General features: G+C 39.7%; 1 protein-coding gene across 1 annotated transcript in view; it reads left to right on the top strand.

Moving 5' to 3' along the window:
• The window catches only part of ARHGAP8 (Rho GTPase activating protein 8), a 53,931-nt gene extending 42,181 nt beyond the window's left edge, over window positions 1-11,750 (top strand). The window contains exons 10-13 of the mRNA XM_061359034.1: window positions 2,038-2,115; window positions 2,775-2,903; window positions 5,558-5,661; window positions 10,922-11,750. Of these exons, the coding sequence (XP_061215018.1) occupies window positions 2,038-2,115; window positions 2,775-2,903; window positions 5,558-5,661; window positions 10,922-11,119 (509 nt within the window). The 3' untranslated portion in view covers window positions 11,120-11,750. The remainder of the gene's footprint in view (window positions 1-2,037; window positions 2,116-2,774; window positions 2,904-5,557; window positions 5,662-10,921) is intronic.
• The last annotated feature ends 5,370 nt before the right edge of the window (window positions 11,751-17,120 follow it).

Raw genomic sequence — 17,120 nt, 5'->3', positions numbered from 1 at the left:
TCAGGTAGGTTGCCCACGAATCTAAGAAGGATTGGAGATATATGCTTTGGTAGTTGGCTTGTTGCCACCTGTGATCAAATAAATTGCTCTATATTGATTTGTTTCAGCTGACATGGTAAATGAATTCTGGAAGAAGCACAGATATTGCCTGTATCCCAGATTTCTGCAGATGAGGGTAAAAGTTGGTTTTCCCTTCTCTCAAAAGCATACCCAGGAAGAGCTTAGCGTTATGTGCCATTACAATAGCAGGGCCAGACAAGTACAGCTGCTGACTGTGCTACAGATTAATGTCTTTAATTAGACTCTTGAAAGCTTAGCCAATAAAGGCATAAACATGTTAAAAATTGGTATTTATTACATTGTAGTTTATACAGTGAGATTCACATCAGATTACAACATTAGCTATTAACCTAATTCCAGCAAGCCAAATTGCAAGCGTTTATGATGTCCTTTTTCTGAAAAACTTGTTTCTACAGAAACTTTTAGTCCTAGTCCACTGACAGCCAGCATAAAATTCTGCAAATTCTCAGGAAATTATTGTTCTTGTTTGCTGAGGGCAATGCCTTGACAAGCTGGCTGTTCAGACTGCCTCTTCCAAAGCCATGTCTTTAGACTGGTGGCACTATAAATCTAATGGAAGAATTTTACTATGGTGATGTTGTTTGCTGTAACTTTATTCACCTGAAACATGACCTGATCTGGAATAAAGCAAGTGGTCAAAGAGATCAAAATTGTTTTCCAGTTGGTCACCACACATGTCCTTCTTAGATGTTGTAGTTTGAGAAGTCGTACTCCTAGTCTCTTTCATGGACACCCCCTTGTCGTGGAGAAAGAGCTGTATGTCAGCTGATGTCAGTCTGGCTACTTACCCACTGAAAGATAAGCATGAAAAACTAAAAAAGACAGTCTGATCTTCTACATTCATATAAAGAAACATATAGCAGTCCTTCTAAGTCAGTGGGTTGTCTGCCACACTTCTTAAAATGTCAACAATGTTATGTTTGTCAGACCAGCATAGGCTAGTATTTTACATTACTCTGCTTCCAGTAAGAATCTCCAATTCAGCCTACATGTGAGCCAAACTGCGTTACCTGCTGGGTGGCAGGAACAGCACAAACTGGTGAGAAGGAGAGAGAGAGGGAAATGGGGATTTTACAAAACTAAAAGGCAAGAAGTGTACCCCAGGTCTCAAGAAAAGTAACACTTCTTGTCCCAGTTCTGTTCTGCATAATCATTCAGATAAGTAACTTACCTTGCAAGTTGTTGTCCAAATTAAATCCTTGATTGGGTTCTATTTATTAACATTTTTCTCTGTAGCTGAAGTCAGATTTCAGTTAGTCCACAACAGGAGATGTATGTTAACTATTTCATAAGTGCTTCAAGACTAGAATCAGGTATTTCAAGATACCATGGGTAGGCAGAATGCTAACTCCCACTGGCTTCCAGGGAGAGGTGGAAGGAGCAATGGTCTGCCCCAAACTACCTTTACAATGGGGAGGCCAGTACACCTCCCATGGTAAGAAGTATGCTCTCTCATCCAAAGATCCTATGAAATACACCCTAGCCTAAAGGATTTTGTTTTGCCCACTGGCAGAAGAGGGAGCCTAGAGAATCTTTGCAAATTCCCTTTTTAGCTTGTTAAACGTTTCAAGCAAGAATAATAGAAGATTCACAGGTGTGGTTTGGTGCTCAGTTTTTCAGATACAGAGTTGGAGTGGGTGTATAAAAAAAATGTATAAATCTAAGTCTCTTGATTCTATGTCATTAGGTGCAATTGAAAGCTACTTTTGATGAAAAATTATAGTTGGCAAGACACTCTAAAACATTTAAGGAATGTTGGTATTATTTCTATGTGACACATTATAAAGAAAGTGCTGTAGGCAGTGCTGAAACATGATTTGATCCAACTTTCTATTCTCAAGGACTTTATTTCCAAAAAATGAGTGTATCACTCTATTCTGCTTTCAAATGAGCCTATAGGGATAAACAAGAGAGTGACAGCTTCTACAGTCAAGGCCTGCGTTAACTGTTTTTCAGGACTACAAGTAGAGGGCCTCTTCAGAAGGTCAGCCAGCATCCAGACTATCAAAGATGTTCAGAAACTCTACAATCAGGGTAAGCTATCATTGTACCATCACTAGTAATAGCATGAAGGCTTTGTTGATCTTAGTTTTGTTGGTGAAGCAGAAGTGCTACTTTTCTTATAATTAATCACAAAAACCTTTGTAACACAGAATAATAAGAGCACTAGTACAGAAACCTGAAAGACAGCAACAGACACCTTATGCTTACTGAATAGCAAGTCATCAGTTGATGTCAGGCCAGAGCTTACAATATTTGTAGCAGCTAATGAATGATAAGGTAAAAGTCAAAAATGGTCTTTTTTTCCCCAGAACATTAATATTGCCTCTTTTCACTATACTGTCATTACAAAGTACAATATCTCTATCATTTTGCCTTTGGTGGTTTTTCCATGGTTATGGCAAGGAAATATAATTTTACCTAATTTATGAAACACAGTGAAGTAATTTTAAAAGTCACTGACTTCCCTATGAAGTCATTTTATGAAATGCCTTTATGGGGAAAATCTCTTATAAAAAGATTAATAAAACTCTATGAAAAATACAAAATAAAATCCCAGGAGTTTAGCAGCAGACAGCCAAGAGGTTTACTGTTCAAAATGTACAGTTTTTAACAGTGAAACAGTTTTTAAGCAGTAGTTTAAAGGAAAACGTATGATTGAACACCATTTTTATTTCTTTTTCTCCTTTAAGGCAAGTCTGTGAATTTCGATGATTATCAAGATATCCATATTCCTGCTGTTATCCTAAAGACTTTCCTTAGGGAACTTCCTCAGCCATTGCTAACATTTGAGTGTTATGATCATATCATTGGAATAACAAGTAAGTATAAATAAGTTTTAGAAAAATCAATGTAGCAGTTGAAGTGGACCAGGCTAATGCATAATCACTGCTGTTTGGTAACCATGACACAGTTGTGAGTATATAATGTTATGAGTGCTTCACTGCTGCCATGGATGGACAACCTCATAATCTGTGCTAGAACAAAGTGGTCAGGCTTACAAAGACCCTTTCTGCCTTTTACAAGGTTAGTGGTTTATCTGTATATCATGCTGTATTAGTAAGAATCAGATCAGACTTCTCACTGCGAGGGCTCCATTTTTATGTCATGGCACAGCACTGAGTCAGTCTCAGTGATGCAGATTATGTCAAAGCAGCTTTAGTTTTAGTAGCAGGATTGGCAGAATTGTGGAAACAAAATTTTTCGGAGGAGATTTTCATTGCAACTATTCCCATGAGATAACATATTGCGGAAGAAAGAATCTAAAGCCAGGAGAAGACATTGATTAACTAAAGATCTAGCACCACATGAAACTGTGAATTATAAAGCTTCAATTATGTGGCCTTTGTCAGGGACTAGAGTTTATAATGCTGAGGGAAACCCCCTAACACATGGGGATTGAATATCTGAGATCCTAGAGTATCTGGGAGATAGTACCTAGTACTTGTAGAGAACGGTATTTTGCCATCCAGGCAATAGACAAGCTAGCAGGGAACCCGTAGGGCTCCCAGTCACAACTCACAAGCATGCATTTTCCTCAAACCTGCTTTTCGAGGAAACCGTGTCTAAATGGAGTATGGCTTCCAACAGAGTCTGTTAGTGTACCTCTGGTAACCACGGACTGGTGCTGTTTGTAGTGTAGGTAATCATCACTTGTAATAACTGTTGCTGTTGGGGCAGGGCATTACATAATTCATACTGGGGATAAATCTCAATTGCTACATGTTTGTAAAGTGTGGAAGTACAGCAAGTATGCTGTAGCTAGGTATATGGTATTCTAGGAAAATTTCTTATACTGTGCCCAAATAAATACAAAGATAGAAGGAAGAAATTCTTCACTATGAGGGTGGTGAGACACTGGCACAGGTTGCCCAGAGAAGCTGTGGCTGCCCCATCCGTGGCAGTGTTCAAGCCCAGGTTGAACAAGGTTTTGAGCAACCTGGTCTAGCAGAAGGTGTCCCTGCCCATGGCAGGGGGTTGGAACGGAATGATTTTTAAGGTCCCTTCCAACCTGAACTGCTCTGTGATCAGGCTTTCTTGCTATGAAGTGTGATGTCCACTATCTTTTCTTGATGCTGTAGTGATATCCTGTAAAATATCTTAAGCTTGAATACAGTGCAGAAGGGAGCTTTGCAGGTGTGTGATTGCAGACAGCTGTCATGTGGTGATTTGAAAATTCTCATTCTGTCTTGCGGAAGACATGAGAGCAGCGTTGTGATGTATCTATTACAACTCTTAACCTGCAAACCCAGGAATAGAGTATCTCTGCTTCCCAGTACTTTGAAATCATGGTGAAACTTTTTTCTTTAGTGTCATCTATGAAACATGTTTTTAAAGAGTGATTGATGGGACCTGTGAAATAAATTAGCTGAGTGATTGAAAAACTAATTGAATCTTCTCATTGTCAAATAACTTCTTTGGTCATGAAAACTGCTAACAACAGTTCCTTTAGCCAGTATGCTAAACTTCCTGCATTATTTACTCAGCAGAAGGCTGACAAAAGTATTTGGCTCAGATTATTGTGTTTTATGGGAACTGGTACCTTTGCAGTAGGAAAAATGTCAACATGGCTCACCATAGTATAGTTTCATGTATTTAATTTGGAGCATAAGGGAACATTTAACATGCTGGAAGTTTGTGCATGCACACATTCTTATGCATGCCTCTGGCTGTGTCAGTGAGAAAGAAATGCAACAAATGTAGAAAAACCATCAGAACAGATGGGCTGGTTAGGTCAGGGATGATCAGACCTTTTTCCAAATCGGTGTTAAACTTTCAGTACTAAAATAATTACAATATTATTCAGAAAAAAAAAAAAAAAGAAAGAAAGAAAAAAGACACTTGGTACAGCATTTGAAATATAGTCCAGACTTAGTATAATGCTCACCCAGACTGTCTACATGGTGCAAAGAGTTTGGGGTCCAAATCTGGTTTTGTCCACCTGTAGAAATGGGTTAATGAACATGTTTAGGTTCATCTCTAGAAAATTCTTACCCACTCAAGTGACTTTCTAATAAATGTTTGCCAAGACAAACATTTTTTCTTCAGAATAATTAAAGTGTTTTTAAAGTCAGTAAAGTGCCAGAAGAGTGTTTTGGGGCAGGACTATGTCTCAGCAAGAATAAAACCAAAGCATAAAAAGTAGATGTCTGGATTCAGTGTGTAGAGAGATAATAGGATTCAAATCAAGACCTTTGAAAGTCCTCTCTAGCAAATAAATTATTTTGGCTATCTCACTGAATCAGTACTCTGGAAATTAGTCTTCGCCAGATATATGATAATACAAAATAAGATAGGGACATTCAAAGGGATAACCCTAACTGCTGCTGTGGTTGTAGATTTCAGTAGAGCTAAATTTTGTGGTCAGTTTTACAGACAGCTATCTAAAGTAATTCCAAGAGATACATATAAGGTAATATTTCTGGTAATATTTTGATGTTTTGGAGTTAAGACTGAACTGACTTTGACATTGCAGGTGTGGAGAGCAGTTTACGAGTCACCAGATGTAAACAAATCATGCAAGGACTTCCTGAGCACAATTACGTTGTTCTGAAGTATCTGATATGCTTCCTTCATCTGGTGAGTGTAAGCAACATTTCCAAAATAGCACTGGTCTTTCGTTTCCAAATCTGTTCTTATTAATGCAACATGTGACATCCCCACAGGAAGTAAAACTTGAGTAGTTTAGAAAGGATGGTGAGGTCCTTGTGCAGTACTTGCCAATGGAATGAACTCCAGATGCAGAGCCCCCAAGTTCTCATAAAAGTTAGTGCTAAACAATGATCTGGCCATCCCTTCCCCGTGACATTTTTTATATGTAATGAAAACTGCTAGGTACATTTTAGTAGAACTCTGCCTGCACTGGAATATTTAAAGTTCTGCCCTCTCCACTCCACAAATGTATGTTTTTATTGATTCAGGTTTGGGGTTTTTTCCTATTTTGGAGTGGGGGAAAAAAAAATTTCTGAAAAAAATTGTTGTGTAATTTTTTTATGCCAGGGAAAATTAGGTGAAATCACCTTTTTCTTCAAAGTATAAATCTTGGGCAATTAAAACAACAAATAAATTAGTGTCCTTTTAGAAAATGACAAAAATATTGATGACCTGTAGAGCAACACTCAGGAAAATATTTTATATTAAACCTTAAAAATAACATTTTGCTATTTAAAATAGCCTTTCATTCTGTAATTTAATACATTGTTAAATGAAAAACTTCAAACATGCCATTTTGCAAGGATTTTTGGTATGATTCAGGTTACTAAAATTATATATCTTTTGTCCTACGTTTTGATTTGTTAATTTTCTTTTTTATCCCAGCTTTTTGAATCCCTGCAAGTGTAAGGGTTTTGGGAAAACCCATTATAAACAGTTCCACGATTAGCTTAGTGACATCCTTTTGTTGCCAGTTTATGTGCAGGAAAAGATAGTAATTTCCCTTCCTTCTGCCTTATCCAATGCATTGCCTCCTCTAGATTGCATTTTCCAAATTCAGATGCCTAAAATTGAGGATCATGGTGTAGCTGACACCTAAATAAAGTGATCTAGACTTCAGAAGTCCTAATCACCCACCAAAGCAATGTATGTGGAATGATGCTGATTTTCACCAGTGAAGAAATTAGCCCTCAGTAACTGTTCTTAGGTTATAATCATGTTTTCCATATTCTGATCAATAGCGTATTTCGGAAACAAGTACTAGGGAAAAGCAAGATTAAAGGAAACACATTGATACACCCTCACTCAGACAGCACTTGCAAGGTTCCTGTAATACCCACGTGTTCATTTACTGTTGCTTAGCTGAACTCTAATGCTATTAAGGAAACCCTCGTGTCATTTGCTATTATTTTAGCAACTATATCTGTCCTCAGTGTTATGAATTGTGTAAGTGACTTTATTCCAATAATAGATGCACCATCTCAATGCACTTTTTAACAGCTGAGCACTTGAGGTGTTAATGAGGTGTGCAAAAGCACTACATAGTGTTTTCTGTAATTGGGTGACAGAACATAGCATTATTTTTGAGTATGCCTTGTTAAGTAAAGCACAGCATCAAGTTGATACTAGTGCTCAGATCTGCAATTTTTGCTGATCCATGGCTTTTCATCCTTAATATCTCAGGGAATATTTGCATTTGGAAAGGTCAAGGGAATGTGAAACAATCTAGGAGCTAGAGACTTCTATTCATTGCAGATTGGTGTGCTGCACAAGCTGCCACAATTCAAACTTTAACAGACCACTCTACCAATAATCCTAGTTTTTACCTGCAAGCTTCAACCTTCTTACATATAAGAGGCAATTTAATTCTTCCATGAGCTCATCCTTGAGTAGTGCAAGAGGTACTTGTGGTAATTTCATGAAGTGGGATGAATTGTAATCACTAGACACAGGTTTTGAACACTCCAAGTTTGATACAGGCTTGTTGGAGACAGGGGAAAAAAAATCCCTATTTTCTCAACCCCCTTACTTAATGAAACAGCTCCTTCTAGTCCAAGGAACTTGGAGCTGGAGTAGTGCTAGAGACAGCGCTACTCATACACAAGTAACAGACTTGAATTTCAGAAATAGGTCCATATCCTTTAGCCTTAGATTAGCAGTGATTTTGCCAGCTATTAGCCCAGAGCACTGTGAAAGGTATAAGCTACCCATCTCCACTTTGCAGTGCATTTGATCGCTAGAGGGATTTGCAGTGGGCTCTTGGAGCTGCAGTGGACTCTTGGAGCTGCAGTGGACTGGGGTCCTTAGGCAGAATTGGGCAACCAGGAGCAAGAGGGAGAACAAAGGCCATTTTCACAAGTCAGTCCCTGAATAATATCTGTACAAAACGTCAGTGCTTGCTATGCCAATTTCTCAAAAGATGGGTGTGCAAACAACTGTTTGTGTTCCACAATTCCTGTGTGGCACATGCAGTGAAGTGGGTCTATGAATGCACATGCAAACTTTAAGGGCTCAAAGAAGCCTTCTTACAAATCATTTGGCAAAGCAGTCAGAGATCTACAGTTACCCAGTTCTGAAGCCAGAAACCATTTAGTAGAAAACTGTAATTGTACTTTCCACAACAGTCTAAGGCTAAATAATCAGGAATGTTTGTAGAGACAATGATATAATTTAGATAGTGGTTTTATAGCCGTGTCTTTGGTTTTGGTACCAGCTGATACAGCCCCCTCTCTACACTTACACACTTTCCCTCTCTGCTGCTTATTTCTGTCCCTGCAGTCATGCCTGATGCAGGGCAAGGGAGGCTGAATCGGCTGAAAGAACCACTGCAAAAACCTGCCAAATTCAAAATGTCAGACTTGAGCCAACTAGAAAAGATAGACAGGGTTTTGGGCCCCACGAGCTGTGCTTCAGATCTGTAACTGAAGCAGCAAAGTTAAAGCCAAATGCACACTGGGAAAAAAAAAAAAAATGCTCTGAATTGCTGTTTTGTCTCAATTGCTTGTCCAATTGAAAAGTGTAATTAAGCACCAGCAAAGCTTGGGGGTGGCTGGAGATGACATGTTGGGAAGGATTAGATGACTAAGCCTCATGGAGCAGACACAAGCAGTTGGCACGTCTGGAAGGTAGCTGAGAGAGGGGAATAGAAACTTATATTTCCAGTCAGTTTGTGGGGGTGTTTTAAATATCTAGTAATTTTCTTCTGAAAATGTTTTGCGGAGTTCCTTTTAGCATTGAGACTGAGAAACCAAAGAGATGGTGATGTCCTTACCATTTTTAAAATGGGATAGTAGTCGGCTGTTTCTACCCTCTGCATTTCACTGTTTAAGTTCATTAGGTAGCATAGTGGCTGCCTGTCTCCTGCAGTATCCATGAGAGTGCAGGGATGCAAATTCGTGGAATCCAAAGTCATCACAATTTTTCTGGGATGAACTTGGTATTTATTTTGGGATAGTGAAGATGTATATTTTGCATTTGTTGATGTGGCAACATGTGTTTATTCCCACTGATGAGTTCTACTATGTACAAGTATTATTTTTCTAGAGGACTGTCTTTCAATATAGGCTGTCATTAATTACTGTTTTTTCTATACATGTTCCAATGAAGAGGGAAAGCCAACAACGTGGAGCTGTGTAGCTCTTTGTTGTAATACTTTTCAGTCATGTTCAGATGATCTCTTCAAAGATATGATCTAGGTCCTTGGAGAATTTTCTTTTATCAGCTTGTCAAATTGACAGATCAAGTATATTTTCAACTGAAACTGAGACAAGGGTTACTAACTTTGTGAGGGAATCAAAGGAGTCAAGGGGATTAGTCCAAATGGTAAATGTCATTTGTATCTCTTGGATAGAAAGTAGCTTTGGGGTGCAGTTATTTAGAGGAGTAGCCCATAAAGAGGTTGGCTAACTGCATGTTGACTTTACATGGTCTAGTTTTGGAAGAAAAAGTCAGCTGCTCATCATGGTGTTGTAGATGAAGTACATGTGTTTGTGCCCTTCAAGAAAGAAAGCTGGCATTGGAGTAGTGAGGGGGGTGAGATGATGTGTAGCCCAATCCCCTGAGGGAGGGATAAAGCCATTACCACTGTTGTGACAAGGTTTTCCTGCTTGCAGCTCTTGGCAAGCCAGCAAAGATTGTGGAGAGAGCTGGAATCAGTTACACAATTTTCCTTACATCTGCTGAGGAAGGCATTGCTGTGCATTTTGGAGTGAAGCAAGGTTCCTGTGTCTCTCTTGAATTCCTAAGTGTCAACCTCATTCATGACTCACAGCTAAGGTTTAGTGTAGCTCTGCCTCAGATGATGGGGAATGAAACCTGTGTTACCAAGCAGAGGGCAACTGGAGTTTATGCGTATGCTAAGAAGTGTTCACATAATCACAAAGTTTTTAGAGATTTTCCTCTAGTGTCCTCAGGTTTTTCATAGTATTACAGAACTGCTTTTTCAGGAGGCACTCAGACGGAGAATTTTTGCTTTCCTATTCCACTTGACATTGTAGCTGAAAGAATACATGAGAGATTTTGTTCAATAATTCCCTGTTCTAAGATGACAGCTTGAGAGTAACAGTTTGTGACTGCATGGTCTTCTATGAAAGATTACTAATCAACAACTGCAGGCATCAGCCTGAGAAGAACTGAATCACCTCGGTCAGGAAGAATCAAGAGCACCTTTGGTTTGCTGGCTCCTTACAGTAGCAGAGAACTTGTCAGACAGGACGCCCAGGCCATATGGGGTTTAGGATACTGGTCATGCAGTGCAGGAGAGCAAAACACACAGATTCCCTGCCAAGCTCACACAGAGAAAAAAATCATATCTACTGCTACCCAATTCTGACCTCACATTCACAGATAGGAGTAGAAAACATTATCCAGATGCAGAACAGGTTTCAGTGCTGTGTATTTTACCTATAGCTCATTATCACCTCCATTGCTTCAGAGGAATTGTGTGGATGTTGAGGTACTTGGAAGTGAAGTCATGCATCTGTGGGAAAAAAAAAAACAACCTTCTAAACCCTTGCAAACAGCTTCAGAATTCCTCAAGGCTTATTCTTTAGGGGACTTAATACTGAAGCAGATGGGGTAGCTATTTATGCTGTCCTTCCCCGCCCCTCAGCAGATAACAATAGATTCCATATAGAAGGATTGGAAACAATTTTCCTAGCATAAGGAAACAGTTCAGCCTTTTTGCTTGGCTTACTGACATCTTATGTTGTACTTGAGGAACACAGACTCCAGTAGCCCCATCGCTCAAGGCTACATAGTCAGCCCTGAGGCTGTTAAGAAGCCAGCGATGTACTGTGGCCAGGGTCTACTCCCATCCTTGGTTCGTTCTCAGCTCAGGACGCTGTCTTGTCTCTCACTCTCTGGGGCACGTGTCTGCATAGAGCTGTTAATGTTTATATTTCCCCAGGTTTCACAGGAGAGCATACATAACAGAATGACAGCATCCAGCCTGGCCTGTGTCTTTGGTTTGAATTTGATCTGGCCATCGAAAGGAACAGCCTCTCTGAGTGCTCTGGTACCTCTGAATCTCTTCACTGAACTACTGATAGATTTCTACATGAATATATTCAACTCCCGAACAGTGCCTGGTGAGATCTTACCTTAATGCTTCCAGAAAGGAAAATGGAGGATGTGACTGCATGAGGGAAAGGTCTCCATGCCTCAGCTGGTGGGAACTGTATATTCAGGGTTCTCTCCTGTGAAGAAAACTTTACAGAGTAAAGTATACAGAGTAAAGTTTCTATAACTTTCCAAATACCAAAGATACTGGGAGAAGCACACTGCCCTACATACTCTTGTCACATGTGGGGGAATATGTACATGAGCATTCAAAGCCCAACAGGTCAAGGTGAATTCCCTTATTAAAATTGAGCAGCTTACAAAAACTGGTGTATTAAAAAAAATCATGACACCGTGCCAGTCTTTCATTTCTTTGGGGATCTGGAGACCTTCCTATGTGGCATCATTTTCTGCATGGGCAGAGCTAAGTTCTGGATCACTCCTGAATGTACAGCTTTCTTCATTATTATTTTTTGTGTGGATTTTCATTTTGTTATTTGAATACAATTTTGTTAGAAATTTTACTATTAATAAAGATGAAATCAATTTTTAAGATACTAAAATTTCGAAACTTTTTTTTCTATTTATTTAAATGTCTTGTTTTACAGAAAAAGTTGTGAGCAATTGTGGCACATCAGGTTGCAATTAGCATGGAGAATAAAGTGTTTCCTGGGTAATTTGAGTTGCGCAGACAGCTAACTAATTATGCTTGCAAATATCTAATATATGCAGTTAATCACTGTAGCTGCACATGGAAAGTGTGTGGAAGTGTTTTTTCTTATAAATTCTAATGAGGAGCAATAATCTTATTTTTTTTCTCTAAATACTTGGAGTTTTCATCAGTGGAGTTAGACCAGTGAGTGAATAATGTAGAATATAGACTAACTTTGAGAAGAGTACCCCTAGTGTTTGGGCTGCATGCTTTTGCAGTTTGAGTTGATAGAAATTTGCTCTTCAGATCAGTTTCTCTAGAAAGTAATACGAGCAACAACCTGGATAATGTACCTAATATCGTTTTTATACAGTGAAAGTCTATTGTTAGCCCCAGTGTGAGTAATTAACCAATGTAAAAGGAGAATTTTCAGTGTTTTGTTTCTGGCTATTCCATTAATATTGCTTATATTTGATGTACTCTAACATGCTGCTATGTCATTTTTTAACACTGATTGGTAATGAGGTGGTGTAACAACATTACCATAGTAGCCTGCAAAGAAAAAGAAAATTGACCAGTGGTAAAAAAAAGGCAAGTAGTATTTTCCCTAATGCTCTGTACAATGCTAACAAAACAGAGTGACTATTTAGACTTTAGTAAAAGCAATAGTGTCAGGAGATCAGTTTAGGCATTCTCTCCTCTGCAAACACAGAGATGCTTTTTATCCTGTAGGTTCTAGCTAGTTAAGGGTGTGTACTTCTGGCTTTCCTCTTAGCAGTTACGAATTGCCTGTCTGTAAAAGGTGCAACAAAATCTTATTGCAGAGGGTAAAGAAGATTTGTTCTCATCAGCAATTTCAGGAAATAACTAAGTATTCAGAAGGCTGGATGTGCCAGGCCTTCATTTGCCCAGTAGGTGTCATCTATAGCATTAGGCAATGATTAGCATTTGGAAAAACATAGAGGCTTTAGCACAAGATGTATTAAGACCAACTTCTCATGTCACACTTGTGGTTTTTTCCCTAGCTCCTCATGTTGTCTTAAAGACAACTTTTTGGCCTTTGAACATCTGTAAGTAATAACAACCTATGACTCCTATTTAAACATAGGATCTTGTGTAATACAAGGAGAATAATTAACAAGTATTCATAATTGTTGCTTTTCAATAAATTGAGATTCCCAAGACTAAAACTGTAATAGTTTTCTATTACAGCTCATCAGTTTTACGTCTGAATTATCAGTGATAGCATTCTAGTCTTGTATTAGGAAAAACAAACAATTTCGCTTAGCACTGCTTAGTGACTTAGCAGCATGGTTCTGTGCATCAGCACGCTGTACTTATAGTGGAGGAATTTGGCCCCTGGGAATTAACAAAACCTGACTGTTTTGCCACTCTCTGACCTTGGTCAAAATACACATATGTTAGCTTTAATGTCTGTGAAAAGAAAGAATACCTGGCATTAGAAAACTGCTTTGGGATTGAATGATGGTAAGTCCTATAAAATGGTTGTTTTACATTTCACCTATGTTCCTTTTCCAAAAATCCAGCAACTTCAAATGGCATTTAATCTTCAAGCTACACTGCATAACGGGAATGTGAGTCCTAGATACTTTTAGCACAGTAATGTACCAGAGCCCTGTAGAGTGATATCCTGAGTTCATGGAAGTCAGCTTTGCTCAGTAAGTTCCCAGAGCCTGGGGACAGGGTCCCCTCGTAGATTTAGTTTTCCAACTCATCCTAGGTTGTGAGAGAGTGGGAATTCCGCAGCAGCAGTCATGCTGGTGAAGCAAGCCCTCAGGGCACAGCTGCCTCTGAACCCTTTGCTTTCACAAGTAAAAAGTTCAAGCAGTGAGCATCCCTACAACTAATTTGCCTGCCTGTAGACACACAAGATGATAGTTAATGCCAAACTCACTCTTTCAGTATTGGTCACATGCCAAACTGCAAGTCTTCCTTTTAGTGCTTTGTAAACTACCATTTTCCAGCAGTTTATAGCTCCTCTCATTTAGTGAATGAAAAACAAAATGGCGTTTTCTCATCTGAGGGTACTTTCTTCTTTTAAAGAACAGATAACATCTGTTATCTGTCAGTGCGGGTAATCTTATGCTGTTTAAGAAATTTAGAAGCTCTGGTTCTGATCGCTATTAGGACTGGTGGAGGCAGAGCAAGGCAGAGGGGCAGGGAGCTCCTGCTCTCCCTTACCTTCCTGCCTTCCCAGGAGGCAGTCTAAGACAGAAATAAGGAAGGTACTCGCTTCTGCTCGCGCTTTTCCTTGCAATCCTGCCTGTCACAGGATGGAACTTTCCCAAATCAAAGGCACCTGGGTAGCAAAACCTTCCTTGTGGTGAAACCTCAGCTCTGTTTCTCCTACCCCAAAGGAACGGGTGAAATCCCCCGTCTGCGGCAGCAGCCCCGGACCTCCGTCCTGAGTGCCAGACTTAACTATGACATTAAATCAGCTCTCATGAATTATGCAGAAGGGTTTGGAGTTAAATTCATGTTAGAGAAATGTATGTTTCAAATTTCCTGACTCTAAGAGGAGTCCTGGAGGTGTCCCCTGCAGTTACTTTGATAACAGTCTCTCTTTACAAATGATAATTGCACAATTCCAGCTTTTGTACAGTGTGGCCTTGTGAACTCTTCTCTCCTATCAAAGAACAATTTTCAGATCATTTCCATAGCAAAAAGAAAGTGATTATGGAGATAATCTGTTGGAAACACACAAGCTGGATTTCAGTTTAAAACAATAAAATGCAGTCATGGAATGAGAAATCAAGTGTTACCTAGCTGACAATATACAGAGAATAAATTGCCTAAGCATTTTAGTTTACTGAGCTGTTAGGAGCTGAAAATTGGTCCCAAGATTAGTCTGATTATCAGGATGCCTCCAGCAACAAGCATTGAAGGGGGGAGGGAATACTTTTCTACCCTGAATCTATGAAGAAATGTAAGAATATTGAAAAATGTCATTAACCGAGGGGGGTCTTTACAGTTCTTACAAAAAACTTCCATCAATGAATGTCACTTGCGTATGTGCAGATGATCTGTCTGCGTGAGCGGCACTCCTCAGCATCCCTTGCAGAATCTCTCAGAGCCTTATAAACTTTAATATATTCATCGACTCGTGAGGAGACTAATAATAGAAAGGGCCCAGATAGTTTATTCACATGTTCAATGTATATTTAGGTTACAAGTTGAACTTTCAATGGGATTGGTAACACAGTCATCCTTCCTTCCCCTCCTTCGTTCCCTGCGTAGTTTGTCTTCACAACCCTGAGCAGGTTTGGCAATGTTCCCACTTTTCGAGTGGCTGTGGGGGTGTTGGGGAAGAAAGTCAGAGGGAGTTACAGCAAGCACCTGTGATTTGTGAGGTGAGAATCTCATGTTCAGTTGAAGCTCTACTGGACAGTCACGTTCCTGCTGACACTGTATTAATTTCTAATATGGTTTTACCTAGGAAGTCAGAAGCAAATGTTCCCTGCTTTTAAGTAAGCACATCCTCACTGAAGCCAAGAAATGGTATGGCTGTGAAAAGCATGTAAATGTGATATATGTGGTTGGTGTGTGAAAGGTGTTCTGCCTTTCCCAGTAGTGTAATACTCATTTTCACCACTTTTTCTCCTTATCTATGCATATGCTGGAAAGCCATTTCAGTGTATTGCACCTAATGTAGTAAAGGATTCCAGTGTCCTCCAGCATCACCCGAGAGCAGTGGAGATTGTAATGGGGTACTATAAATGCTGTCTTCTTTCTTGCAAACTGGAAAGCTTGAGAAAGGACTGCCTTAACCGATGGGATTTCTCTGGGGATATGTTGGGGATTTGGACAGTGAACTGGACTGGATACTAAGAAGGAAACTTTTCAAACACCACCAGGAAAGAACCACTTTTCCACAGTGGGCCTATGGGCACCTGAAAACCATTATCCAGAATTGTCACTCTGAGTGAAAAGAATCTTGGTTTGCCTCTCTGCTGGTGATACACAAAGACATGATGGGTCACTTGTTCTCCTGTTTCTTCCTAGCTGGGGTCTGTTCCCTGTTCTTCTCCAAAGCACAGCTCCGTCTACTATCTGCTTTATTTTCTTTTGCTTTGATCCTCAGAAACATAGTTAAGCTACTGCTCATCCTCCTCAAGCCTTACTTACACAAAATCGGGATGTCTCTGTTTTTTTGAGTTCTTTATTACATGATTGTGTTCCCCAATACTGAATTGTACTCTCAAATTATTTTTGTACTTCAACCTTTAATTGCCCACAAAAGCAGTTTACAGCCTCTTAATCTTCTGTGATGAAAATTATCCCCTTAATTAATGGGACAATAAAAAGCAACTGTAAAAAGCATCAAACTGCATCATCTTTGGTGTCTTAACTGGATTTCTGCAGCAGTCATGGAAGAGTCTTTGGATGGGTGGATTTTTGACACTTCACCTATGAATCTCTTGACCCAAAGGTCTGCAAATAGTAAGGGCTGTAGTAATGTACTTAGCTTTCCTGCTTTATAAGCTTCCAAAGAAACATGTTCTCCCCTTGCTTCACCTGCCAGTGTTGGGTTTGCTGTTTTTTTTCCTTATGTATTTTCCACTCCTTTAAAGCTGCATCCTCTGCCTGTTGCCGTTTACATCCTTCTTCATTTGCAGTCTGTCAGCGGATGGTGCTCACTCATGCACGCACCCTCTCACTGTGCTTTTATGGGGACAGGAGTTGTCTGAGGCTCTTGTGGCCATTCTGTGGCTGGATAGACTGAACTGAACTGGCAAGATGTGGGGAAGTTTCACATTGCAGTGTTTGAGTGAATGAAATTGCCCAAATCATGTTTCCCTCATCTCTGAAGCAGAAAGAGGTTTATGCTTTTGACAAACATATTGAACTTTTATACCTAGTATCCCAACACTGGAAATGAAGGCGAAAAGAAGTTAGGAAGATCTTTCCCTTTCCGTATTTCCCACTACTTCCAGCCTTCCTTATCAACCTTGATTTTTTGAAAAGCATACTACACCAGTGCATATATGAAATGCAACCGCAGCTGATGTCCAGTAAAGCTAATACTGTGTTTAATAATCATGCCCAGAATAGAAACAGCATCTCATCAGGCTGCATAGCTCCCTACTCTGAACACGTTCACAAAGCTGAGCAAGGCACAGGCTGGTGTTGGTGTCTGCCTTGTTCCCTGTTAAGGGTTGTAGAAGGGATTGTTTCCCTCCTCACTTTCCATCTCAGTACAGGAGCTCCCTAACACTCACTGGGCTACCAAACAGCCGCAGCCATACCCCCTACATGCTTTCATGTTAGTCCCGTCTGCAGGGAGTACTTAATGCTACTGTCAAAAAACTACACAAGCAAGCTGTCAAACAAACCACTTCCACCTTTGCAGAAGGATTAGCAGACCTACACTGTA

Source organism: Neopsephotus bourkii, unplaced genomic scaffold (assembly GCF_033783945.1).
Source record: "Neopsephotus bourkii isolate Nb327-2 ecotype Australia unplaced genomic scaffold, CSIRO-AGI_Nbou_v1 NB_107, whole genome shotgun sequence".
Taxonomy (NCBI): domain Eukaryota; kingdom Metazoa; phylum Chordata; class Aves; order Psittaciformes; family Psittacidae; genus Neopsephotus; species Neopsephotus bourkii.
Note: the sequence above shows the minus strand (reverse complement) of the source record. Positions and strands in the feature narration are given on the sequence as shown.